At 47.1% G+C, this 16051-nt stretch overlaps 1 protein-coding gene across 1 annotated transcript; it reads left to right on the plus strand.

The window, feature by feature from the left end:
* Positions 1 to 671: 671 nt before the first annotated feature.
* On the plus strand, positions 672 to 12569 carry SLC45A1 (solute carrier family 45 member 1). Its single transcript, XM_059830021.1, has 9 exons — positions 672 to 681; positions 2479 to 2891; positions 3938 to 4030; positions 4493 to 4717; positions 5761 to 6500; positions 7683 to 7836; positions 8992 to 9168; positions 9847 to 10052; positions 10119 to 12569. Exons 2-9 carry the CDS (start codon positions 2492 to 2494, stop codon positions 10398 to 10400), a joined length of 2277 nt encoding a protein of 758 aa, XP_059686004.1. The 5' UTR covers positions 672 to 681; positions 2479 to 2491; the 3' UTR covers positions 10401 to 12569.
* Positions 12570 to 16051: the final 3482 nt, after the last annotated feature.

Genomic DNA, 16051 nt, shown 5'->3' on the forward strand with positions numbered 1-16051 from the left:
TTGCAATCGTGAGGAAATCTGGAACAGAAGAGCACAAAGTATGGCACTATAAAACAGAACTGCCCAATCGCCTTACCCAAGGAAGGGGAAGACTGAGCGCTACTGTTCATGAGAGAAAAGTGCAGCGTCACCTACAGCATCTATTCTACGGGCCCATCAAAAACTACCTCTGCTCCCGCTAGAAATCTGACTGTCAGGATCCGCTTCCCGTGCGAGTGCAGTGCCAGCAGGGCTGGGTCTTGCGCCTGCCTGGGCTGAGCACCGCTACAGAAAGCGGGCGCTGCTAGCAACGAGGCAGCGGCGCTGCCGTAGGTAGTTTGAAGCGAGAGTGGTTGACTTCCCTCTCCGCTGGCGCCTAGCTACCCCCTGCCTCAGGCTCGGGGGCGCTTCCTGGACAGCCCCGAGGGCTCCGGGACCGCTCCGGGCAGGGCCGTGGGAGCGGAGCTCCACAGCGGAGGGGAAACGCGCGCCGTAAAGCGCGGCCGCGGGGGAGGGGCGGTGCCGTCCCGGCCTCCCTCCCGCAGCCCGCTCGTGCAGCGGCCAACGCCGCCGTGACCGCCCTTCTGGGCGGTGCGGGGGGCGGCCGCTTCCGCCGGCGAATCTCGGGGGGCCGGCTCCGGGACGGACGGCCGCCCGCCGCGCGGGACGACGTCACCGAGGCCGGGCCGGGCGCCGCTGGAGGTAAGGCCGCCGGGCGGGGGAGCGGTGCCGGTGGGTGCCGGTGAGCGCGGGTGTCGCTGCGCACTGGCGGCTCGGGGCGAACGGTGGGCCCGGGGCGGTGAGGGGGCGGCGGGCCCGCCCCGGGGCGGTTGCGCAGCGCGTGCGGCGCGGCTCGTTCTCGGCTGGCACGAGCGTTTGGGGGGTGGCGGCCCTTGCTCGGGGTCGGGGTCGGCCTTTTCCCTGCCACGCCGATGTGCGTGGTGCGTTTGGAGCCCTCGGTACTCACTGCAGAAAAATCGGCATCGGATTCTGCCAGAGAAGGAAAAACTTATCTCAGCGTAGAGGTGCCCGGGAGGAGCGGTGATGACCGGGCCCTGCCCGCCACACACGTTTGCTGTGCGCGCACGTTGGGCTGTGCAGATAGCAGGCGACAGAACCAGCATCGCCGAGGCCCTGCAGATGGAGATGCGCGGTTGTTGGCGTAACGAACGTCAAGTGCCAAAAATCACAAATAACCGTCGACAGCAAAAGCTAACAGCCATGTAATTGTTTTCCACGCTGAAGGAGAGGTTTCCTGCTTTGACGCTGTTGAGATCAGAGGGTGGATTCACCTGAGGACAGGCTTAAGTCCTTTAAAGATGTCCTCTAGTGAACGATTCACAAGTTGAGGAAAATGGGCGATGAGGAGTGTAGGCTCAGCTCACAGTTTTATGCTGACTTTCTGCTGGACCAGTGACACGCTTTCAATAATAGTCTTTCATTCCAAGTAATTGCAGATCACCATGTGTGTTTTTCAGCTATGCAGACGGGTTCTTTTGTTCTGTCGCTATAACATTGCCGCTTACGACTCACAATACGGTCTCTTTGCAGTGCACATGGTACAGAGCAGGAACGTAAAGAAGGATCTAGCATGAAATGAAACTAATAGATGAGTATAGGGAGATCAACACCCTGGGTGCAAATGGCAAGGTGTCTCAGTAGTGAGGGGTGGTGCTAGCACAGCTGTGTTGTCATGTTTCTGTGAAAGGGTTGTTAGAGCGTTTGTCATGAATCTGATTGGGTTTTTGTTATGTCTTTTTTTTCTGGTACATCTCTCCTCATTTTTAACAAATTCTTATCATGAGGGAATTACTTTGACCTGAAGGCTGATAAAGGTATTCCTGCAAAGTAAGTTCTCTGCTTATGAAAGACATGGGTCCTAAGAAGTCTTCAGTAATTTGTGAAAACATTGTCGAGGGGAACACCGGTGCGGGTATCTTTGTAAAATCTCCATACGTTTCTCCTTCTGTTGTTCTATTTAGGGGACTCTGTATCTAATGAGCTTTCCCGACAAAATGCAGCTTGCTGTTGGTGCCTTGTGAGATGGGGGTAGTCAAGGCACGTAGTTACAATTGCGAATCGCTTGTATGCGATTCGTAAGCTTTATCATAAACTTAGACTGAGGTCCTGATTCATCTTAATTCAGCTCGAGTGTATTGCAGGTAAATGTAAACCCATTGTTGGTATGGGAACTCCTGGGAAGTGTGACATGTCTGACTGCTAATTGTTTTAAATATTTCAATCTTAATCCCCGATGACGATAGGCAATGCCCAGGTAACCAAGGTAGGATCTCTGGTGTCTTATTTGTGCAAAGACGGAGGAGACATGCCCATAAAATGTACATGCCTCATGTCAAGAGATGGAGAGAAAAGGTTGTAACTAATACGAAGGCTGCACTCAGTATGTGAAACGTTGAGAAATGGTTTGAACTTCAGTAAGTGAAATTAAGCAAAGTTTTTCTTACTCAACCATTTTATTCTGAGCTATTTTTCTTCCAGACGCCTACCCGTGATGATTCCACCATGTGCAACAACCCCTGTCAGCGATGCTGTGCTCTTGCCAAGCGTGGCTTCTCAGGAAATCTGGAGGTCACAAGTTTCAGGCTATTCTGGATCGGTCACAGGGCACATAAGTCATCGGGCTAACAACTTCAAGAGACATCCGAAAAGGACAAAACACATCCGCCCTTCGCCACCACCGCCGCCAAATACTCCATGTCCTATTGATTTGATTGACTTCGGGGATCTCCAGCCTCAGAGGTCTTTCCTAGAACTCCTGTTTAATGGGTGCATTCTCTTTGGGCTCGAGTTCAGCTATGCCATGGAAACAGCCTATGTTACACCTGTACTGCTTCAGATGGGGCTTCCAGACCAACTGTATGGAATGGTGTGGTTCATCAGCCCTATATTAGGTAACTTTCCTTTATGCTATTTCTTCCCTCTTGATTTTTTCACTGTACGGGGGTCATATGTTTTTCTTTTCTCTACCTCAGCTGTTCACAAGTATATTCTGTGTGCTCTCGAGGTTAAGAAGCACTAGCCTTAATATTAGAAAACTGAATGGAGAATAATTCTTGCTGTGTCTTGCCTGAAATGGGCTCGGTGTGATCAAAAGGTCTGTTCTTTTAATGACTTCTCAACCTCTAACATCTTGTGCTAGGGTAAGGTTTGGTTACTCCATCCCTATGTTTAAAAACTAGCAAAAGAGAGTCAGCGTATCCATTTACATGCCTGTGAAAAAAAGCATACAGAGACAGTTCTCAAGGGTGTATGAAAAAAGCAGAGTGGGATTGCCTTCTCCTGTTTAACTTTCTGAAACAAATGAGGCGTTCCAACAACGAAAGACCATCGGCCACTACTATTATGGGCACTGAATTACTTGCCATAGCACGGAGGTAGGGCTGGGACCGTATCCATTACTATGGGAAGAACCGTAGGATGGGCTATTACCGCTTGGAAACTTTGTTGTGCCTGTTCTCGTACTCGTGGGAAGTGCTTCAGAAGAAGAGACGAGATAGGCCCCTACTCCCAGGCTGGCTCGGAGTAATAAAGGTACCCTTCCAACTTGCATATTTGTTTCCTGCTATCTTCTAAGCTCGTTCTGCAGGGGATTTCCTATCTAAGATGGGGTAAATGAAGTAGCTTGTAAGGAAGAGTGTGTTTTAGAACGTAAAACTTTTGTATTCTAACTCTGCACCTCATGTCAAACTCTGCTGTATTAATGATGCAGAGTGAACTGCCATGACAGTGAGCAGCGGCACATTACGTTATTCGGTCCTCGACCTGGGAAATACCAGGAAGTACAGTGTGTGTGCACCTGGCTTGCTAATACCGTCTGGGGTTATCACTATGCTATGGTGTCCTGCCTTTAAGCGTGCCTCTCAAGCTACCTACTTTAACTCCCCTGTGAAACAGGTTTGTAGAAATACGCTATTTATTGGTGATTCTTTTTTTCTAGGGTTCTTGCTACAGCCTTTGCTGGGGGCCTGGAGTGACAGATGCACATCAAGATTTGGGAGGAGAAGACCTTTCATTCTGGTCTTAGCAGTAGGTGCGTCTTCTAGAAACGACGGGCATAACACTTGTAAAGTAGAAACATTGCATATCTCTCTTCTGTGACATCCCCTGCGGCACTAGACTGAACAAAACGCCTCTGAATTGTTGGGTATTGTGGGTCTGAAGAAGGTGGTGAATGGCACCGAGGTGATGCTTTGGCAGCCGGAGATCCACACGTAAAAGATTCTCTTGTCATAGTTTGAAGAGATGATGTTTTGAGGGTCAAGAATGTTTTTCTTTGGCCAAAAACAACTCCAGGCATTTGTAAGCTTGAACAGTGGAAAAAGATTATGTACATCCTATAAGGCACGCTCATTCCCCAGACTGTGGTGATCTGAACAAGAGCCGTAGTGCTTGCCGCAAGGCTGTGCAGGTAGTGCTTTTAGAGCATGGAATGATGCAGGTTTTTTTGCTTACGACAGTCGATTGATTGATTTTGATTTGGTTTTATTCCCAGGAGCGTTGCTTGGGCTCTCGCTTATGCTGAATGGCAAAGATATGGGGAGTGCCTTGTCCGACACTGCAAATAATCACAAATGGGGGATCGTTCTTACAGTCTGTGGTGTTGTCCTCATGGACTTCAGTGCAGATTCAGCAGACAATCCTAGTCATGCCTACATGATGGATGTATGCAGCCCAGTGGATCAAGACAGGGGCCTCAACATCCACGCTTTGTTAGCAGGTATGCTTTCCTGGTGCTTTCTGGGTGATGTGAACCCTAAGTAAACAAGCCCTGCTGTGAGAAGGCAGAGTGTAAATCACTGGTCTTTTCCTTTATAAGCATAATAATCAAATATCTGGAGAGGTAGCAGTAATTAACTTTGAAAACAAACTTATGTTTAGTGTAAAAGGCTTTTGTAACTACCGAAAGTCAAACAAGACACAGTCTCTCATGTCATTTAGAACACCTATGGAAGCAAAATTATCCCTCGAGGGAGGAGGTTCAGCTTCCTGCAGAGGTGAAAAATGCCCTTTTTAGTCGCTGTATTGGAGGGGAGAGCGCATACTGGGCGCTATAATCCCTTATTGCTGTCACCTTCAATTGCTGTACTGCCCTAGTCTAGTTTTCCACTCCATCAGGAGACTGTTTTATGCTCTTGAATGTGTTCATAAGAAAGAAAGGATAGCGTCGTAAGGCTTTCACCATGTGAATGGAGTGAGAGAGGTTATCTGGTGCCCTCAGAACTTCCCTGTTCCTCAGTAGTAATGCAGTGGCAGTTTTGTATGCTGTCGAGATGTTGCTGAGTAATGAGCTTGCTGCGTTTCTGAAGAGGTTTGGTCTGTCTTGGACGCAGTTAGATCTGCATTCCTCTAGCTGAGTGAGGAAAATGGATTTTCACTTACTTTCAGGAAAACAGTCTTAGCTGACTGATTGCAGAGCCTTGCCACGAGGCTGGGGGACACTTCTGTTTTACGGACTGAAATAGCTGAAGGTAGAGTGGTTTGTTCTTAGCAAAGAAAGAACTACGATTTTTAATTATTTGTATCATTACTTTTACAGCACTGATCTTCTCCCTCTTTCTGTACCGTGTTTCTACATCCAGACTGTTCTTGTGGCGCGGATAACTGTGTTTATTACTGCATTTGAATTGAAAAGGGGTTGAGTGGTAAATCAGGAGTAACATGTTGGATTCTACTTACGAATCATTAGACAAATGGTGCTGTGCTGTTACTGACTTCCAGGATTGTCTAGGGAAGATAACCTTGGCTCTGTTTTTCCACCAGGTCTTGGAGGTGGCTTTGGTTATGTTGTTGGAGGAATACACTGGGATAAAACCAGTTTTGGGAAAGCTGTGGGAGGGCAACTTCGTGTCATCTATGTCTTCACCTCAGTTATACTGACTATCACAACTGTGCTGACTCTAATTAGCATTCCAGAAAGACCCTTACGGACCTTTAGCAGGAAGAAAAAGGTGATGAAGAGTCCAAGTCTTCCTCTCCCTCCTTCTCCACCTCTCTTCTTTGAGGAGGGTGTAAATGAAAACTTTGCTTCTCATAGCTCAGCTCGCTTATATGCAAGTTTTACGAGTCCCGTTTCCCCCCTCAGCCCACTCACACCCAAATATGGCAGTTTTATCAGCAGAGACAATTCCTTGACAGGAATTAACGAGTTTGCGTCATCATTTGGGACTTCAAATATTGACAGTGTGCTTATAGACTGTTTTACAGGCGGGCACAATAGCTACTTAGCACTTCCAGCTAGCTTGCCCAGGCAGCCTGTCAGCGTCAGCTTTCCTCGGGTGCCTGATGGCTGTTACCAAGGAGAAAATGGAGTTCTGGAGCAAGGGGAGAGCAGCATAACGCCAGGGCCTGATGGTGAGGCGCTAAGGGTGGGCTCGCTGGATGCGATAAAGCCACGGTCATCAGGGATCCTGAAAAGACCTCAGACCTTGGCCATTCCAGATATTGTAACGGGACACTGTCCAGAAAATAGCAGAAGAAGAAACGTAACCTTCAGCCAGCAGGTAAGGGCAGAAAATTAATGATATGGCCATGTAAACCTGAGCATTCATTTAATCTCTTTGTTTAGTTTTAAATGTGTGGTGCACAAATTCCTCATTAAAGACTGCTCATGACAGTTTGCTCATAAAAGTCATTATGGGAAGAGCATACCTGCTATGACTTTATCACTAAAATAGTGGGTAGAATGTGAATTATGACTGGCAGTCTGTCAACTGCCTTTGTTAAGATGGCAGAAACGGGAGCGTTCTGCTCTCGTCGGGCCACGTGTGAAAGTTAGGTCGGTATTTTTAGCCCTGATTCGCCACCCAGGGAGCTACCACGTGAGAGCAGAAAAAGACACATTTTTATTGAGCCTGTATCTTCCCTTTCCACAGAAATACCCGCAAGATAGGGCCAGGGATAGGATTCTCCCATGAGCTTCTCCTTATGGCAGTCATTACATCTGGTTCCACCAGGGAGGTGAGGTTTCCCTTACCCAGGGGTAAGACTCTGACCTCACCTCTCACTGTTGGTGATAACTTGGAATGTCTGAGACCTCTGTATGCTGGCCCATATTTTTATGATCCGGGATGAGGTAAACTGTCCTCTGTTGTTGTGGGGTTTTTTGGTTTTTTTTTGGGGGGGGGCCTATGTGTGTGTGTGTGATTTTTTTGTTTGTTTGGGTTTTTTTGTTTGTTTGTTGCTGTTGCTGTACTTTGACTCAGTTTGTGAGAGCAGACTTCATTAGGACCAGGATTTTACATACTGAGCACATAGAGATCAAGCATCAAGGTTAGCAAGCAGTGAGAATGTCAGTTAAAATTGGCCTCTTCTTCCTCGATGTCTCTAAGACTTTAGGAACCAAATTCACCTGAATGTGGGTACAGCACCTATTAAATGCAATGAAATTTATGCCTTCCCTACGCTAGCATCTGGATGTGGTTGCCAAATACCCCGGAGAAGTGAAGAGTACTGTTTCAAGTATACTGAAAGCTGCAGTGCAGTGCTGCCATTTAACACTTGTTCCAAGGCTGGACTTAGAGCTTAGCTAAATACACTGTTCTTAATCTCCAAGTCAATATACTGCAGCAGCAGAGTTTAACTTTCAGATTATCACATAGGTGTGTAATATTGCATAGGTTTGCTCAAAGGATGTTTGTGTTTTTCTTACTGTGTTTGTTGACCTGGGAGTTCTTATGGTGCAGGTTGCTAATATCTTGCTGAATGGTGTTAAGTATGAGAGCGAGCTGAATGGATCAGGCGAGACCTCTGAGCAGCCACTCTCCGTGAAACAACTTTGTTCGATGATCTGCCAGATGCCCAAGGCTCTTCGTAACCTCTGCATCAACCACTTCCTAGGTATTCAGAAAGTGCTGTCTTGCTTTCACTGTGAAGTAGTCTACCTCGGCTGAATGTTTTTAAATATTCTATTGCTGCCATGGCTGCTAACTAGAAAGGATGTGATTTGTTCCATACACGCTCACCAATAAGGTACTTCCTGGTATTTAGTTTCTTAGAACGCTGAGAAAGGGAAAAAACCCCAACAAAACAACAAAACAGTAAAGCCTACATTCCTAGAAAGGGAATAACAACGGCTTAAATCAGCACATCTGTTAAATGGAATGTTTACACCGGGAGGAGAAAGGCCACTGAACCGAGAGCTTGAAACTGTCGACATTTTTTTTTTTTTTTTTTTAAAAACGCTCTGAAGCTGGCATTATAGAGCAGAAAGATGAGATTAGTTGTATTTCCCTGCTTACACCTGAGACCGGCGTTCACTTTCCTCCCTTTGACAGCATGTGCATAGGGGTCCCAGAACAGGCCGTGAGGCGGTGCGGAACGCGACACTGCAGGAGTGACCGTAACCTGTGCACTGTTACCTTTAGTCTTACCAGTGCGTGACTGATGGTTAGAAAGGGCTTGCAAGCAATCCAGTTTACACAGAATTGGACAGAAGATAACAGGTAGTTAATACTCATTGGCTGTGAAAGGATTTAAGAAATTGCCTGCATCAGTGGCCCCGATGCCGGTTTGTAAGTAGGAGTTTTTAATTGTGTTGGAGGCGCTCTAGAGGCTGCAACCATGACAGAAGAAGCACTCTTCCAGTTCTATGTGGGAGGCCAACAGCAAACTGGAACGACTGTGTGATGAGCCACTCTGTGAAACTGAGCGTTGTGTCTTGTCAAAGCCTAAAGGCAGCTCAGACTGCTGTAATCTATTTTTCTATCTTGCTAAACCAGTATTCTGTGGCCTGCAGTCAGCCTCTAGGATTCCACTTAGAAATTCAAGGGATAAATCCTCGTCTTTAAAATCCTGAGTGTCTCTGACAAACGTTGTAGCTTAATGCACGGGGAACAGCAGTCTCAGATAAATGTGGCTGAACGTTATGTAATACTCATGTTGCTCAACCTGTTTTCAGCTGCGATTTGTAGTATAGCTAATAGCATCTATGTAAGCTTACAAGGGGAAACAGGTACTCTGCAATCCTAACAGGTTACTTCTGGCTTCTTTTAGGATGGCTTTCGTTTGAGGGGATGTTACTCTTCTATACCGACTTCATGGGAGAAGTAGTGTTTCAAGGGAATCCGAAAGCGCCTCACAACTCAGATGAGTATCAGAAGTACAACGCTGGGGTCACCATGGGCTGCTGGGGAATGTGCATCTATGCATTCAGTGCTGCTGTCTATTCAGGTACTTGGTACAGCCATCTTAGCCACTGCTGTGAGAAAGATGCAGCCGCTCATTAAGCGGTCTTTCTGCAGCAAGTAGTCCGGCATTTATATTGCGCATAGCCTACCACGTGGCACGAGTGCTGAAGCAGTGTTCTTTTTCACTGTATTGTCTCTGCTAGTTAGCTTGGCCTGCACTGACAGCAGATGTGGTCAGCGGTCCAGTGAAGACACATCTGTTAGTATATAGTTCCTTTCGCAAGTGGCATTTTCAACGTACGTTGAACCCAGAAATACACGCAGCTACCATAGGCACAGGTCTGGCACAGCAGCACTCAGTGCCCGTATGTCCCTGGCAGAGCACCCCGGTGTCATGCACCACCCCAGCACCTTGTCGTGTGTGTCGTGTGTCCCACCCCGCCCCCAACAGTTCCCATTTACCCCTTTGGGACAAGGGGCGCTGCCAGGCTTCAGCTCTGCCGTGCCCTCCACACAGGTAGGCTGCAACGTGGCAGTGGGATTTGGAAGGGGTCCTTGGCACTCACGTGCCAATTACTCAAAGGCGTTAATGGTTGCCGCTGAGACCTGGCTGCCTACCGGCCGGCCTGTGGGCCCCGAAGGCGCACCCCTCGGGTCCACTGACCGGCTAGCGGCAGGGAGGGCCGCAGTGCACCCCCAATACGGTGCCATTGTATTGCAGCCATGCTGGAGAAGCTGGAGGAGCGGTTCAGCACACGAACGCTGTACTTTGTGGCCTATTTGGCCTTCGGGCTGGGCACGGGGCTGGCCACGCTCTCCAGAAACGTCTACCTGGTGCTGTCACTGTGCGCTACCTACGGCATCCTCTTCGCCACGCTCTGCACACTGCCCTACTCTCTGCTCTGTGACTACTACCAGAGCCGCGAGGTGAGCCCTGAGCCGGGGAGGGGGGAGGGCCACCTCCGGCGCCCCCTTATGTTGTGTCCCCTGCAGTTCATAGGCTCGCAGGTGGAGGGCACACGGCGTGGGATGGGCGTTGACATTTCCCTGCTGAGCTGCCAGTACTTCCTGGCGCAGATCCTCGTGGCCTTGGCCATGGGGCCGCTGACGGCAGCTGTGGGCAGCGCCAGTGGAGCCATGTACTTCGCCAGCCTGGTGTCCTTCCTGGGCTGTCTCTTCTCCTCCCTCTGCGTCACCTACGAGTCGCCGCCCGCCGAGGAGCTGCTGCCTGCCGAGGAGCAGCGCCCGCTCTTGCCCCATGCGCGGAACGAATAAATGGGAGAAGCCGCCACAGCCTCCGCTCCTCATTGTGTCGCCCTCACCCTCCGCGGCGTGGTGGGCTCATGCGCCCCTGGGACGGCAGCAGTGGGCACAGCAAACGGCGAGAAGGTCTGCGCTGGCTTCACTGAGCTTTCCCCTGCTCGTGGGAGGATGAGGGGCGAGTTGGTGGCGCCCGGCACCGCTCATCCTTCCCCTGAGGCAGCAAAGGCCTGTCTGTGCCCCCGGGGCCAGAGCAACAGGGAGCGGTGGAGTCAGCATGGGACCATTCCCTCCAGCTGCCCCACGGTGCCGTCATTCCCAGGGTGAGGTGGGGGGGAAGAGCAGCGTTGTCTCGCCTGAGGCAGGTGACCGGGAAGTCTGGTGCCTGGGTAGAGCTACCACAATCTCTGGAGCGGCAGCGAGCTGCAGGGCTCCACACGCCGCTGCTGGCACTGCCACTGTCGGAGCACTGGGGCTGTGGCTCTCCGCCAGCTTCGTGGACAGAAGGTTCCATCTCACGTCCGGGCAGAGCGCCCCGGTCCTTGGTCGCCGAGGGCAGCAGTGACTCCTGCGAGGCCTTGAGGAGCGGCGGGGCTTACCTGCGGGTCCCGGCCTCTGCCTGTGGTAGGCCTGGCTCTGGAGGGTGCTTTTCAAAACTTTGGAAAGGCTGAGAGCGACTGATCTTGCTCGGGTGGCCTAAGTACTCTGTCAGGTGCCACGGCCGGGCTACTGGGTGTGCAGAGCTCCCACCAGCAGAAGTGCTCCAAGAACTGCTCCGGGGTGAAACTGCAGTGGGCTGGCTCCCAAACCCTGCTCTGTAGGTTCTGGCTGCGGTCCATGGTGATGGTTGCCAATATGTGCATATTTCCTTCCACGCTGGACTTTTAACTAAGACTGTAAGGGCTTCTGATGACTTAGCAGGAGGATGGGCAGTTGTCTGTAACCCAGCTTTGGGGAGAAGGGCCTTTTTGCATCAGCTTCCCTTGGGTAGAAGCTTACTCTGAAAGTTAAGTTGAGAATTTAAGAAAAATAATTTGTGTGAAAGCCTGCAGCACCTCATCCTTGTTTTTTATACAGTTGTACCTTGTAACATTTTAAAATCTGCATGGACATCAGTAATTAAGTACTTGTTAGCTAGAGCTGCATCTTCCATATCTCACTGAAACTAGTAAATGGGCTTTGGGTTTCATTATCTGTGAGAATTCTTAATTACTTTGATTTTGGAAGGTGGTAAATGTGTGAGATCTCGTACAAGTTCCAGTTAAGCCCAGGAGTCTTTTAAGTCTTGAGAGCAAAGATGAAAATGGAAATAAAGCCATTTCTAGGATTTCTGTCAGCCTGCCTCCGTATTTGGGTAGGCAGCCAAGGTTTACCAAGGCTGATGGGCATTTTGATGTTCATGTGTGCTGTGCACGGCATTGCTGTAGAGGTTATTTTTGCTCGCCTGGTCACTCCTCTTAAATGAATTGTACTTGACTGGTTCACCGAAGTTTATTCTGATGCTTGATCTGTGATGCCAAGATGAAATAACTTGTGTAATCTTTAGGTGTTGTGGCTTACTAGACTCCAGTGCTAAAAGCATAACGCGCAACTTGTAAGAACCTCTCGTTTTTATCATCTGCCCCGAGTATTACTTTTTTTTATTTGAGAAGCAAGTTTCGTGCTACTCGGTATTTACTTAAATGGAGGAACACTACTGAAGTTATGAAGTCAAGCACTCAGACGTAAAGGACTGTTAAGATTGATGAGTCTATTCATCTTTCTTTTCTTTGTTTGGGCTTACGTAGTGTAGCCCATATCTGCAGGAAAATCTGTGACGTGCTGTTTCCTTGATTATGGGACAGCTGTCTACAAGAATGTTCAGGATGAAGCTGGAACAAAATAGCATGAGAAATTGTATATTTAGCACTTCTGATTTCTGACAATGTAAAGACTTGACTTTGGAGAGTTTTTCTTTTCTTGTTGGTCTGCTGTGTAATCTTAATTTCTCTTCCTTATCTTACTGAACTCATAAACTAAAAAAGGATTTTTTTCTTGGTCCCACTAGCTAATGCGGCACTAGTTCCTAAAATGTTTTCTTCTCTTAAGTTTTGTAGCCAGCATTATTGCACCAAGTGGATCATGAGCACTTTCCTTTTCTAGGTAGCTGGAGTTGCAGATCATTTTGTTGCAAGCGAGGATCTTCAAAAGATTGATAGAATTGATGAAGTCAATGTATTTGATGGTAATGTTTGTCTCTGCTTTCGTCTGTAAATATTATGAAATAAGTTTATATAGTTACAAAACTACTGCTATGCCCGTATGTGTTGCCTAATAGAATATATATTACATTTTCTATTTTACAGGATACGGGTTTTATTTTGCATATGTATTTATGTAGTGTTTACATACATATTACCTTTAAGTCAACATCAATGTATGCTAATTTGGGGCTTTGAGCAATACTGGTGGCGTCTGGAAAAAACAGAGCCTGCCACCATCGTGCAGAGTTGGAAGTCGCACCAAATCCACAGAAATAACGTAAAAAAAGAGGCATTGCTTACTTGCTCATTCTCTTCCTTTGTCATACATTTTGTGTCTTACAGAAATTACTGTATGTGGTCACTGTTGAACTGTGAGCTGCAAAGTGATGTTTACCTTTTGGAATCCAAACGCTGCAAATAGTCTGTCTAAATCTGCGAGCTGCTGTTTAGAAGTAAGATGCACGAGTTTAGGCCAGGAACACGATCTTACGCCGTGCTGTAGTTTAATCTCTTCAGCAGTGCCTAAAGGTTAATTTTGATTAAGTCCTTATCATTAAAGGTTGCTTGATGGCAATTATTTATGGATGTTCATAAATGTATTTATAACACATGTACAGAAGTAGGGAAAATGGGGAGCAGGATGGAGAAAGCACCAAATCAATTGTCTTATGTTTGTAATTAAGCTAGGTTGTAACCATTTCAGCATGTGTCTGCAGTTCACTCGACCTCTGCCATGTCCCTCAAAAAAGGCAACCTAACAATTTTGGAACTTCTGCTGTGTCTTTGAATGAAGAAAATAAGTCTTTTCAAGAATCAAATAAAATAAAATTGCATGACTATATGTATTTAAAAAAAAAGCTATCTTGCGAACTATTTGAAAAGAGTTGTCTAGACAATTTATTTTCTGCTAACAAGTAGTTAGTCACCTTGTACTCTATAGGAGATGCACTTTATTTTATTAAAAAAAGAGTTTGTCTTTGGGTAAAAAGCAGCTTGCTTAATGTATGCTCTCCCTCCCTCAGACTGGAAGACCGCCTTAGCAAGAGACTTTTAGATGCCATTATCATAACAACACCCAATGGATTGCATTAAGTACAATAAACATTTTGAGAATTCTATGACTACTGAAGCTGAAATGCAGAGGGAGATCTCCAGCATCTGTTCAATGTATCTAAACGGACATTTTCCATACCTCTGGTTGTTAAGACATAATGATTCATTTAGCCTAGCTTTTCTGCTGGGAAGGTTTTTGTTGATGTTCACTAAGGAAATGGCTGCAGCAATTTCCCATTGCTGTTCCTGTGCCCCAGGCTGCTGCTTCTGTAGCAGGGTTAGTGGAAGGGGAGGTGCTAGTGAAAGTGGGCCTGCATTTAGGGTGGCAAATTTCAGGCTGCAACACCCAAGACAACGGCAAAAGCTGTAGGGCAGCAGTGCTGGGATGGACTAGAGGTCTTTTACTAGAATCCTTAGTTTTCTTGGTATTGCAGTCCGTGCTGTCTCCTAACAGGTTTGAAGGTGCTGGGAAGACAGTGTTCTACGGTGTACAAGTTCTTTGTTTTAAATGCCTTGCCAGTACGCTCTCTCTCATACATCCTGTGCAGAAATCGATTAATGCATGGAATAATGAGAATTTTTGGTGTATGCAGCTTGCTGCCTAACGTCCCCACCCACAGTGGTAGCTAAGGAGTTTTACTTTAGATCTGAAAGGCAACGGCATAGTCCAATACCCAAATAGTGCTAATAGTTAACAGTAAACAAAGGGGGAGAGTGCTTCATCAGCTTGCCCGGTGTATGGAAAACAAGTATTCTGGGAGCAGGAAGAAAGCAGGAAATGAGCAATCTTATTCAGATGAATCAAATGCTAAATATGCACGGAGTAGCAGTCTGCAGACTGAGGAGCAGTCTGCAGTGGGGATGATGCAATATTCACCATGTGGATGTAAGCTTTTTTTTGTTTATTTTGGTTTTGCTTTTTCTAGGATACAGCTATTGCTTTCTCGAACAAAGGATAACAAATTTTGTTGCAATAGCCAAAGGAACAGCCAACAGAGGAAATCACAGCGTTGGAGCAGAAATGAAGATTTTAGTTTGTGTGAGTACAGTGCTAACCAAGCTTATGAGAGCTACTTAAACAATGAGGAATTTAACAGTATTGCTATCAAATGCTATGGAGAATTACTACGGTACAGATTCGAGCTTCATCTGTAGCTTTCTTCAAGCCTAGCTTTTGCTGTGCGACAGCCTCATGATACTCTACTCCGCTTCTGACTTATGCTCACTCCTTGTATGCAGTTATTTTTTTTAGCCCACACAACTTTTGGGGGAAGAGGGAAAGGTGACAATGTAGCTGAATAAGTTTAATAGCTTCCTCCTACCAAGAAAGGAAAATTCTTGCTCCTTTTGCCCTAGCTCTTGCTCTTAGAGAAAGCATTTAGTGCAGTGTCTACAGTAACACATACACCCTTGAACCTAGATCCGTGTATGTTACAACGTACAGCCCTCTTAAGCAATGGGTCATCATGGCTCCAAAGAAAAGTATCAACTAACCTCTTGAAAGGCAGGTTCAGCCTGAAGCATAAATGGCGTTCAGTGCTCATAGCTAATTCCTACTGGTTTTCACTAGCAAACCCCAGGAGGCCTCAGCCATACCCTTTTTCCAGCACTGCACCTCTCACCATTTGCAGGATACTAGAATTGATCGTTGTGATTTGTTCACAGCCTTCACCCACTGACAGCGTCACAGCAGCTAAAAATTATGCTTTGTAAGCTCAGTCTGCCAAGTTTTTTTTTTTTTAAGAGCTCGGGCTGTCCTGTACTGGTGCACAGTACTCGCATCTCTGTGCAGAAAAATCCACTGCTTCCGTAGCAGGCTGTGTTTACTGTGGCCCAGAGGCTGTGCATTGTTGCACAAACTATTTTTCTTCTGATCCACATGCAACAATTTAGGAACCCTGAAAAAGTAATTTGTTCAGTCCACAAGAAGAAACAGACTCACCACTTCCACGGACAAGGAAGAGGGAGTTAGGTGAGGACAAACACAGTTTTCTGCTGAGTCCCCTCAGATCAGTTGTGTGTTTCTCGGTGTAGCAGGTGCCTTAGCGGGGGACTTAAGATTTAAGACAATAGGCAGGGCAAGAAAAAAGCTGAGACAAGCCACTGAGGAAAGCATAACCTCAGCACTGCTGGGCTCTCCTCTTAGTACTTCTTCCATTTACCTGGCGTTTATTACCGTGTCTTGCGACAGTAACGTCTGATGCTAACAGTCACTCTCACCCTATGGCATTACGGAGCACCTCTGTAGCACTTGAGCATTCAAAAGGACATGAAAGCAACTGCCTTACTGCTTTGTGTACGATTGTGTGATCCTTTATTTAATGACAAAGCAGTATATTTTTTTTAACAGGAAAAAAAGCCAGGCCTCCA

The sequence above is a fragment of the Gavia stellata genome, chromosome 27, assembly GCF_030936135.1.
Source record: "Gavia stellata isolate bGavSte3 chromosome 27, bGavSte3.hap2, whole genome shotgun sequence".
In the NCBI taxonomy this organism is placed as follows: Eukaryota; Metazoa; Chordata; class Aves; order Gaviiformes; family Gaviidae; genus Gavia; species Gavia stellata.

Coding starts and splice junctions, on each gene's coding strand:
- SLC45A1 (XM_059830021.1), top strand. CDS start 2,492: ATGATTCCACCATGTGCAACAACCCCTGTCAGCGATGCTGTGCTCTTG. Junction 4,031..4,492: donor CATTCTGGTCTTAGCAGTAG/GTGCGTCTTCTA, acceptor TTTTATTCCCAG/GAGCGTTGCTTGGGCTCTCG. Junction 7,837..8,991: donor CTGCATCAACCACTTCCTAG/GTATTCAGAAAG, acceptor GGCTTCTTTTAG/GATGGCTTTCGTTTGAGGGG.